General features: G+C 30.0%; 2 protein-coding genes across 4 annotated transcripts; both read right to left on the reverse strand.

The window, feature by feature from the left end:
• Positions 1–380: 380 nt before the first annotated feature.
• Positions 381–5357, reverse strand: LOC118447663 (carboxylic ester hydrolase-like). Of its 3 annotated transcripts, XR_014982096.1 has the most exons (11): positions 5106–5357; positions 4873–5004; positions 4423–4585; positions 3859–4044; positions 3579–3778; positions 3389–3504; positions 3158–3285; positions 2950–3094; positions 1027–1236; positions 555–619; positions 381–494 (listed from the first exon to the last, which is right to left on the reverse strand). XR_014982096.1 is itself a non-coding variant. In XM_085656655.1 (9 exons), the coding sequence occupies exons 1-9, from the start codon at positions 5298–5300 to the stop codon at positions 2521–2523; spliced, it is 1425 nt and encodes a 474-aa protein (XP_085512781.1). In that variant the 5' UTR covers positions 5301–5357; the 3' UTR covers positions 2503–2520. The 3 variants fall into 3 exon arrangements, 1 of the variants encoding a protein (XP_085512781.1); XM_085656655.1 differs by lacking the exons at positions 381–494; positions 555–619; positions 1027–1236 and adding an exon at positions 2503–2639 and having other exon boundaries at positions 3348–3504; XR_014982097.1 differs by lacking the exons at positions 381–494; positions 555–619; positions 1027–1236 and adding an exon at positions 2522–2639.
• Positions 5358–6382: 1025 nt separating this feature from the next.
• Positions 6383–11023, reverse strand: LOC118447660 (juvenile hormone esterase-like). The gene is made up of 10 exons (XM_035879861.2): positions 10683–11023; positions 10454–10585; positions 9994–10156; positions 9430–9615; positions 9150–9349; positions 8919–9075; positions 8728–8855; positions 8521–8665; positions 6913–7045; positions 6383–6832 (listed from the first exon to the last, which is right to left on the reverse strand). Exons 1-10 carry the CDS (start codon positions 10917–10919, stop codon positions 6631–6633), a joined length of 1683 nt encoding a protein of 560 aa, XP_035735754.2. The 5' UTR covers positions 10920–11023; the 3' UTR covers positions 6383–6630.
• Positions 11024–11354: the final 331 nt, after the last annotated feature.

Genomic DNA, 11354 nt, shown 5'->3' on the forward strand with positions numbered 1-11354 from the left:
ATCTTAAAACTTTTTACTCGTTAATAAATTTATTTCTTAAGTACAAAAAACAATCACATGGTCAAGTAATGAAATCATTGACCAGTACCGTAGCATGTCATAAATATAATATATCAAAAGGATTCTGTGTTTATTCAGTTCTACAGTTTATATATCGAACGTATCGGTAATTAATCAAAGTTGATAATGTTGCATATGTCAAAAAAAGCATAATTGCCGTATAACTTCTGTATTTTTGTTTAACGAAACGTAGATTCCGAACGCGAATTAACCATTCGGAATTTAAATATTGCATGTTTATTTAAGTGAATCTTTGGAATCGATAAACGTGTTACATTTTTCTACATAATTTTAAATTATCATTTTTTTTCAGTCTGATCGTGAAAACTTTGCCAGATATTAAACCTAAGAAATTAACGATGATGAATACTGTCCTGAGCTACTTTATCGGTAAGATAAAATAGTAAGTAGCCTGATAGTAACAGTAAAACAGGCTGAAAAAACGAATGAATCAGAGAACAACGTATTAAAATTAACGATTTCAAGTTTCTTACCTTTTTTTCGGACGATGTAATTATTCAAGAACGGATTTTCTTCTTAATTCTGGGCGAGTAACGTTCTATAAAGTTATGAAAGAATTGATAAGTGTTGAACTTATTACATATTTATTAACTATTAGAAATAGTCTTGTTAGTTTACTAATAAAAACACGAAATTGTAGAATGCAGATACGTTAACCAGCGGTTAACGGTTTCATGGCATGCAAAACACAGATTCATTGATGAATTACCTTTTTTAACGAATCCTATATAAGGATTTATTAATCAAATATCAGTTTCAATGAATACAGAATGTGTACTTAAGAACTAATCGCATAGATATTAAGTATTAAATGGCCGGATTTATAATTGATTGTAACATCACTTAATAATTAAATTCCACTTATAATGATACCATATTAAAAATTAAATTTCAATTAAGTTGACTATTTCAGGAATTATTTAACTCAAGAAAATAATAATTAACCTTGTATGTTATTTTTTCCATTTCGTATTACATCCGTCTCTTGGTCCACCGTTTAATTGTAACCCAGTTTCGATCATAGTGATGTCTTGACTCTTGTATCGTTCATGTATTTCCAAATCATCGTTTAACCACAACATTTTACCAGATTCTTTCGAATTTGGCCAAACAACGTTTAGTAAAGTATCGTTGGTACCATTTGGAGTTGGATTTCTAGTAAACAAGTGAATATTAATCGAAGTTTTCCACTTACGACATTGCTTGCTACTAGACAATCCATTTTGGTTTCTAACCCGTATTTAATAAAATTCGCCCACATACGTGTCATCCTTTTTTGTAACAGTGTCATCCTGTTCTTTACATTCGGATTTACTTGGAATAAATCTGAATGAAATATCATTTCTATTTCATCAACATGTGCAGCACTTATAACAATTAAATATTATGATTAATAAAAAAAAAATAAAATAAAAAGATTGAATAAGTAAAAGTTACAAATTTCTCTTATTTATAGCTAAAAGATCATCTAATGATTTCTTATGGTACTATAATTGTGAAACGGGCTCGATACAGATATTAATATTTAAAAATCCAGTACCCAATATTATTTTTCATCAATTTTACATATAAAACGATTTTTTGAATGTGATCATGTAAAAACATTTGTCTACGAAGCACTTATATTTAATGAAGAATACCTCAGGAGAAAAATTCTTACTGAATGTGATCTCACCTAAAGATTTCCAGAGATTTTCGAATGGATGCAATAGTACTTCTAAACTGTAGAAAATTGAAAATACTTAATAATAAATTTATGATGATCCATGTAAAACACTTTTGATATTTTCCAAGTATCTAGGTAACTAATACTAATTTAAGTAAATATCATCCTTTCTAAAGAACTTTATAGGCAGGCCATGATGTTATTAATTATCAGTTACTCGATCAATAAAATACAGTCGTTCTATATTTAACCTTGAATCGAGCAAAAACAAACAGCTCTCAAATCGTAACAAACTTCTTTCAAAGTTAACTTGTCGTTTTGATCTTTATATATGCCCGTATAAACTTGTTCTATTAGAGAAATGACATTTTTATTTTTGATTCTCATATTGCTAATTACTACTGTTTAATATAGTAATTAATTAGTTCATGTGGTGTCAACTTTCAAAGGATTAGATCCATTAAGACATAGGTGAGCAATTGTGACATACAAATGAGGAATAGACAGACAGATAGTAGCCCCGCAGTAGAGTTATTTGGTGGTGATATTTCGGAATAATGAAATTATATTTAGGAATAATGAAAAAAGGAGATATATACCAATATTAGATAAGTAGGACATACCGAAAATGCCGCATTTAAAGTTATTAGTCAACACCGTAGAAAAATGGATTACGGACACACTTTATATAAAGTGTATGTCACTCTACGACACTATTATTATCTTTTCTCTAATATATATTATTTTTTCTCTAAAATCATGTAAATGATTGTCTACGAGACACCTGTGGTTAATGAGTATACCTCTTGGCAAAAATCCTTATTGGCCGTTTTAAATATTTCCAGAATTGTTAGAATGGATTCAATATAGTCTCTCGTGCAGGCTGTTAAACCTAAGGATTCATAGATGCTGGAGAATGCTACTTTTGATCATCTGTTATTAACGTATTCATCTTATCATGTTATGATATAATGGAGTAGGCGGTAGTAAATAATGATCTAATATATAAACAACTACGTTCTCATATTCAAGTATTAATTGATCGGAATATTTTCAGATCAGAATTTCTTATTCGATATTGCTGCTAGTATTCCTATTATTCATCTCTTAACTTTTAGTAACATCTAAGACTAATACTCTTAATGTATAAATCTCAAGCCATACATATACAATATATAAAATGGATATATAATAAAACTTACCATCCATATCAATGCCAAATAGAATGTTGTGTAGCGATTTGTTATAAAAGAAATCATATCGATAATAATAAATGGGATCGTCGAATTTTGACATTAATTTTTGCTTGTAATCTATAGGAGATATTTGTGAAATTTCCGTAGCAGTCTAGAAAGTATTATAACACAGTTAATTTATTCAAAATCGTATCTATTTCTTAATTTAACTTACCTTTATGATTTGACGTAAGGTGGCATTCGTTATACCATACTCTATATTTGGCATGTCGATTTTTGTAATTCCAAGTTGTAAAGCGTATGTCCAAGAAAATTTCACAGACTCGAGAATACCTTCCATTGCTATAAATACAAAATAATAATATAAAGTCAATGTAAATAGAATGAATAGCAAGAATATTCACTATCTATGAATGAAATAATTTCGTCTTTAGTATAGCCTAACATATGAGATCCGTGATTATAATTTCCAGATCTGTATCTCTTTAACGAACATTCGGTTAAGAACCAATCTGGACCGTAATTTGGATTTTCCAGAGTTGGCTTCAAGGTAATATTCAACTAAAACATTGGGCATATGAAAATTTCTATTAAATAGAAATATAAATAGAATAATTTCTGAAAGTAATTTTTACTTTCGTTGTGTTTGAAATTGTTCTAGTCAAATTTTCTACATCGACTTTATAATAAAATTCAAGTAACTCGTCAACGTTCATTGCTGTTGAATCAAATTCCGTAGCGAATTCGTAAGCTGTTTGTGTTGCATCTTCTGGAGTACTGAATGCATAGTAAGCTAATGACACCCCACTCATAGCGATTGAACTACGGAATAGACCTGTAATTAGAATGAAATTGAAGATAAGTTGAGTGTTAAATAAATTTTGATTTTGAGCATAAAAGGAAATAATTGGATACCTTTCGATTTCTCTGAAAGTATATGAAAATCTACACTAACGCCCCCAGAACTTTCACCAACTATCGTTACTTTGTTTGGATTACCACCAAAGTTTGCGATGTTGTCGCGAACCCATTTTAGACCAAGATTTTGATCTTTTAGGCCTGCATTACCAGTTGCATTTTGATGTTGCAACGCTAAAAATCCTATGCGAAATATTATTAAAACTGATTTGTTAATTTGCTCGTTATGTTATTACTTATTTAATTAGTATTTCATTTTAAAAGTGTTGATAATCGGCCAAAGCTATTTGTCATAATGATATAGTAATACCGAATTTTTTCTCCATTAACATATTTATTCTATCAACTATTCTTAATCGTAACTTTCGTCAAGTTAGTTGGAACTTAGTTGGACTAGATGTCTTGCTGTTTCATTGTTGTTATCTTATTAATGAAAGAATTAACGTAGTTACGCGTATATTCGTCGTCATTTTCTAAAAGCTTAGAAAAATTTGGATTTCATTTCTCAACATTAATTTTATCTACCGATTTTCCATTTACTGGATAAATTAGTTATCGTACCAAGAGCATCCAACCGGTAATTAACAGTGACGACTACGATGTCTTCTTCGATCAGATAATCAGGAGAGTAATAAAATTTCGATGCTGCCCCAACAACGAATGCTCCTCCATGAATCCAATACATAACAGCTTTAAGATTAGTGTCTTTCCCATCATTAGGAAGCTATTGTAAAATAAAATTTATTAATCCAATCAAAATAAGTGACTATTATGATTGTAATTCCTATGGGTTAAAATATTATAAATGAGTAGTGTAGTAATATTCTTTTACTTAATGATCGTTAAAGTGAAGAAATATTTCTTGCTATTAATTTAACATGGCATTATGAATGGATATGATAATACACTTTGTTATGCAGATTGTTTACAAGAATATTTTTATAAATTGCTTTTGTTGAATATATCGTTTTGATAGTTAACATGTTAAATAACATAAAGATAGAAAATCACCTGCGGCGTATAGACATTGAGATTCAGACAATCCTCTTGGCCGATGAATTTGTTATTATTCATTTGTGGACAAATAGGACCATCCTTTGTAGCATCGAACTCTTTGGTCCATGGATCTATCTCGAGAGGTGGCTAGAGGAAATTCTCAATCGTTTTGGTCGAATTCATGTTGAATCTTTCTCTCTCTCCCTCTCTCTCTCTCTCCCCTTTTCCCTTAATTACGATATACTTACTCTAAATCGAAGATGTCCAATTGGTGGTTTGCCGTAAGGGATACCTCTATAGGAATGATATTTCTTAGATTCTCTGATGGTCGTCAAAACGAGACCCTTCACCGTTCCTTTGGTAGTTTGTATCACTGGTGAGAATTCAGCTGCCGAGGACCAACTCAAGAAGAGAAAAATGTAGAGCAAAGACATATTGTACATCTTCGATGTTAGCTCAGCCAAAATAGATAGCTAATGGCTATCTGGTTGGTTAACTACTAAAAGTAATTTAGGAAATGCTAATGTCGGACTGGTGGGTATTGTTATCGTAACAGTAAATATATACGCATACACGTATTATCATTTATATATGTCCATTATTGTGTGACTTGACACCTATCAGAATTTCGTAATACATTTCAACGTTCTAGCATAAAAATATAGCATATAATTTCATGGAATAAGTTATTTACAGATTGCTACAATCTCATGATATGCATATGGACAAACTTTATTGATATCTTAAAACTTTTTACTCGTTAATAAATTTATTTCTTAAGTACAAAAAACAATCACATGGTCAAGTAATGAAATCATTGACCAGTACCGTAGCATGTCATAAATATAATATATCAAAAGGATTCTGTGTTTATTCAGTTCTACAGTTTATATATCGAACGTATCGGTAATTAATCAAAGTTGATAATGTTGCATATGTCAAAAAAAGCATAATTGCCGTATAACTTCTGTATTTTTGTTTAACGAAACGTAGATTCCGAACGCGAATTAACCATTCGGAATTTAAATATTGCATGTTTCTTTAATTGAATCTTTGGAATCGGTAAGCGTGTTACATATTCCTACGCAATTTTAAATTATCAGTTTTTTTCAGTCTGATCGTGAAAACTTTGCCAGATATTAAACCTAAGAAATTAACGATGATGAATACTGTCCTGTGCTACTTTATCGGTAAGATATAATACTAAGTAGCCTGATAGTAACAGTAAAACAGGCTGAAAAAACGAATGAATCAGAGAACAACGTATTCAAATTATCGATTTCAAACCTCTTTCCTTTTTTTCGGACGATGTAATTATTTACGAACGGATTTTCTTCTTAATTCTGGGCGAGTAACGTTCTATAAAGTTATGAAAGAATTGATAAGCGTTCAACTTATTACGTATTTATTAACTATTAGATACAGTCTTGTTAGTTTACTAATAAAAACACAAAATTGTAGAATGCAGATACGTTAACCAGCGGTTAGTGGTTTCATGGAATGAAAACACAGATTTATTGATGAATTACCTTTTTTAACGAATCCTAAATAAAGATTTATTAATCAAATATCGGTTTCAATGAATACAGAATGTGTACTTAAGAGCTAATCGCATAGATATTAAGTAATAAATGGCCGGATTTACAATTGATGGTAACATCACTTAATAATTAAATTCCACTTATAATGATACCATATTAAAAATTAAATCTCAATTAAGTTGACTATTTCAGAAATTATTTAACTCAAGAGAATAATAATTAATCTTGTATGTTATTTTTTCCATTTGATATTACATCCGTTTCTTTGTCCACCGTTTAATTGTAACCCAGTTTCAATCATAGTGACGTCTTGACTCTTGTATCGATCATGTATTTCCAAATCATCGTTCAACCACAACATTTTACCAGATTCTCTCGAATCTGGCCAAACAACGTTTAGTAAAGTATCGTTGGTTCCATTTGGAGTTGGATTTCTAGTAAACAAGTAAATATTAATCGAAGTTTTCCACCTACGACATTGCTTGCTAATAGACAATCTATTTTGGATTCTAACCCGTATTTAATAAAATTCGTCCACAAACGTGTCATCCTTTTTTGTACCAGCGTCATCCTATTCTTTACATTGGGATTTACTTGGAATAAATCTGAATAAAATATCATTTCTAATTCATCACCATGTGCAGCACCTATAACAATTAATTATTGTGATTAATAAAAAAAAATAAAGGTAAAAGATTGAATAAGTAAAGAGTTACAAATTTTTCTTATTTATAGCTAAAAGATCAACTAATGATTTCTTATGGTACTATTATTATGAAACGGGCTCGGTACAGATATTAATATTTAAAAATCCAGTATCCAATATTATTTTTCATCATTTTTACATGTAAAACGATTTTTTGAATGTGATCATGTAAAAACATTTGTCTACGAAGCATCTATATTTAATGAAGAATACCTCAGGAAAAAAATTCTCTCACTGACTGTGATCTCACCTAAAGATTTCCAAAGATTTTCGAATGGATGCAATAGTACTTCTAAACTTTAGAAATTTGAAAATACTTAATAATAAATTTATGATGATCCATGTAAAACACTTTTGATATTTTCCAAGTATCTAGGTAACTAATACTAATCTAAGTAACTGTCATCCTTTCTAGAGAGCTTTATAGGCAGGCCATGATGTTACTAATTATCAGTTACTCGATCAATAAAATACAGTCGTTCTATATATAACCTTGAATCGAGCTAGAACAACCCTCAAATCGTTGCAAACATCTTTCAAAGTTAACTTGTCGTTTTGATCTTTATATATGCGCGTATAAACTTGTTCTTTTAGAGAAAAGACATTTTTATTTATGATTCTCATATTGCTAATTACTACTGTTTAATATAGTAATTAATTAGTTCATGTGGTGTCAACTTTCAAAGGATTAGATCCATTAAGACATAGATGAGCAATTGTGACATACAAATGAGGAATAGACAGACTGATAGTAGCCCCACAGTAGAGTTATTTGGTGGTGATATTTCGGAATAATGAAATTATATTTAGGAATAATGAAGGAAGGTGATATGCACTAATATTAGATAAGGGGACATACCGAAAATGCCGCATTTAAAGGTTATTAATCAAAACAGTAGAAAAATGGATTACGGACACCTTTTTTACAAAGTGTATGTCACTCTACAACACTAGATTATTTTTTCTCTAAGATCATGTAAATGATTGTCTACGAGACACCTGTGGTTAATGAGTATACCTTTTGGCAAAAATCCTTATTCGCTGTTTTAAACATTTCCAGAAATGTTAGAAAGGATCAAACATAGTCTCTCGTGCAGGCTGTTAAACCTAAGGATTCATTGATGCTGGAGAATGCTACTTTTGATCATCTGTTATGAACGTATTTATCTCATCGTATATGATATAATGGAATAGAAGGTAATAAATAAGGATCTATTATATAAATAACTACGTTCTCATATTCAAGTATTAATTGATCGGAATATTTTCAGATCAGAATTTCTTATTCGATATTGCTGCTAGTATTCCTATTATTCATCTCTTAACTTTTAGTAACATCTAAGACTAATACTCTTAATGTATAAATCTCAAGCCATACATATACAATATATAAAATGGATATATAATAAAACTTACCATCCATATCAATGCCAAATAGAATTTTGTGTAGCGATTTGTTATAAAAGAAATCATATCGATAATAATAAATGGGATCGTCGAATTTTGCCATTAATTTTTGCTTGTAATCAATAGGAGATACATATACAATGTCCGTAGCAGTCTAGAAGTATTATAACAGAGTTTATTTATTCAAAATCGTACCTATTTCTTAATTTAACTTACCTTTATGATTTGACGTAAAGTGGCATTCGTTATACCATCTTTTATATTTGGCATGTCGATTTTTGTAATTCCAAGCTGTAAAGCTTTTATCCAAATCAATTTTACACATTCGAAAGTATCTTCCATTGCTATAAAATTCAAAACAATAATATGAAGTTAATGTAAATAGAATGAATAGCAAGTATACTCACTATCTATGAATGAAATAACTTCGTCTTTGGTATAGCCTAACATATGAGATCCGTGATTATAATTTCCAGATCCGTATCTCTTTAACGAACATTCGGTTAAGAACCAATCTGGACCGTAATTTGGATTTTCCAGAGTTGGCTTCAAGGGAATATCCATCTAAAACATTGAACATATGAAAATTTCTATTAAATAGAAAAATAAATGGAATAATTTCTGAAAGTAATTTTTACTTTCGTTGTGTTTGAAATTGTTCTAGTCAAATTTTCTACATCGACTTTATAATAAAATTCAAGTAACTCGTCAACGTTCATTGCTGTTGAATCAAGTTCCTTAGCGAATTCGTAAGCTGTTTGTGTTGCATCTTCTGGAGTACTGAATGCATAGTAAGCTAATGATACCCCACTCATAGCGATTGAACTACGGAATAGACCTGTAATTAGAATGAAATTGAAGATAAGTTGAGTGTTAAATAAATTTTGATTTTGAGCGTAAAAGAAAATAATTGGATACCTTTCGATTTCTCTGAAAGTATATGAAAATCTACACTAACGCCCCCAGAACTTTCACCAACTATCGTTACTTTGTTTGGATTACCACCAAAGTTTGCGATGTTGTCGCGAACCCATTTTAGACCAAGATTTTGATCTTTTAGGCCTGCATTGCCAGTTGCATTTTGATGTTGCAACGCTAAAAATCCTATGCGAAGTATTATTAAGACTGATTTGTTAATTTGCTCGTTATGTTATTACTTATTTAATTAGTATTTCATTTTAAAAGTGTTGATAATCGGCCAAAGCTATTTGTCATAATGATATAGTAATACCGAATTTTTTCTCCATTAACATATTTATTCTATCAACTATTCTTAATCGTAACTTTCGTTAAGTTAGTTGGAACTTAGTTGGACTAGATGTCTTGCTGTTTCATTGTTGTTATCTTATTAATGAAAGAATTAACGTAGTTACGCGTATATTCGTCGTCATTTTCTAAAAGCTTAGAAAAATTTGGATTTCATTTCTCAACATTAATTTTATCTACCGATTTTCCAATTACTGGATAAATTAGTTATCGTACCAAGAGCCCCCAACCGGTAATTAACAGTGACGACTACGATGTCTTCTTCGATCAGATAATCAGGAGAGAAATAAAATTTCGAAGCTGCCCCAACAACGAATGCTCCTCCATGAATCCAATACATAACAGCTTTAAGATTAGTGTCTTTCCCATCATTAGGAAGCTATTGGGAAACATTGTAAAATAAAATTTATTAATCCAATCAAAATAAGTGACTATTATGATTGTAATTCCTATGAGTTAAAATATTATAAATGAGTAGTGTAGTAATATTCTTTTACTTAATGATCGTAAAAGTGGAGAAATATTTCTTGCTATTAATTTAACATGGCATTATGAATGGATATGATAATACACTTTGTTATGCAGATTGTTTACAAGAATATTTTTATAAATTGCTTTTGTTGAATATATCGTTTTGATAGTTAACATGTTAAATAACATAAAGATGGAAAATCACCTGCGGCGTATAGACATTGAGATTCAGACAATCCTCTTGGCCGATGAATTTGTTATTATTCATTTGTGGACAAATAGGACCATCCTTTGTAGCATCGAACTCTTTGGTCCATGGATCTATCTCGACAGGTTGCTAGAGAAAATTCTCAATCGTTTTGGACGAATTCATGTCGAATCTTTCTCTCTCTCTCTCTCTCTCTCCCCTTTTGCTTTAATTACGATATACTTACTCTAAATCGAAGATGTCCAATTGGTGGTTTGCCGTAAGGGATACCTCTGTAGGAATGGTATTTCTTAGATTCTCTGATGGTCGTCAAAACGAGACCCTTCACCGGTCCTTTGGTAGTTTGTATCACTGGTGAATATTCAGCGACCAAACACCAACTAAATAAATAAACTTGGAGAAAAAAAATGAAGAGCAAGGATGAAATGAACTTTATCATTTTTCCCAAATAACATGTGCACATCTAATGGTTCCTTTTCATAAATTACCGTATATAAAGCATTATAGAAAACGTTTAACTACTACTGGAGACCTTACTGTTGTAAATTCAAAAAAATATTCACTTTTACGTTTATATATATATATATATATATATATATATATATATACATATGTAGATATATATATATATATATATATATATATACATATGTAGATATATATATATATATATATATGTATAAGATATATATAGGTTTTTTCATTGAAAATATTATTTGTACGTACGATCTTCTTTGTATATATATATATATATATATATATATATATATATATAAGCGTTAATACTTATTTTCAAGGTGATATTTGAATTTTATCTTTAAAATGACATTGCACAATGTTAGAATATATCGCTTGGAAATAATTTGTTACTATCATTTCGTTTATCGTTTTTATGTTT

The sequence above is a fragment of the Vespa mandarinia genome, chromosome 1 (genome assembly GCF_050613455.1).
Source record: "Vespa mandarinia isolate Hongniang chromosome 1, ASM5061345v1, whole genome shotgun sequence".
In the NCBI taxonomy this organism is placed as follows: Eukaryota; Metazoa; Arthropoda; class Insecta; order Hymenoptera; family Vespidae; genus Vespa; species Vespa mandarinia.

Bases quoted from the DNA above. Each gene is read 5' to 3' on its own strand.
- LOC118447663 (XM_085656655.1), bottom strand. From the start codon at position 5,300: ATGTACAATATGTCTTTGCTCTACATTTTTCTCTTCTTGAGTTGGTCC. The intron at 4,586-4,872 runs GTGATTTTCTAT...ATTTTACAATAG, and splicing joins TCAATGTCTATACGCCGCAG to CTTCCTAATGATGGGAAAGA. The intron at 2,640-2,949 runs GTAAGTTTTATT...ATGAATCCTTAG, and splicing joins ATTTGGCATTGATATGGATG to GTTTAACAGCCTGCACGAGA.
- LOC118447660 (XM_035879861.2), bottom strand. From the start codon at position 10,919: ATGTGCACATGTTATTTGGGAAAAATGATAAAGTTCATTTCATCCTTG. The intron at 9,076-9,149 runs GTAAAAATTACT...TCAATGTTTTAG, and splicing joins CAATTTCAAACACAACGAAA to ATGGATATTCCCTTGAAGCC. The intron at 7,046-8,520 runs GTAAGTTTTATT...TAATTGTTATAG, and splicing joins ATTTGGCATTGATATGGATG to GTGCTGCACATGGTGATGAA.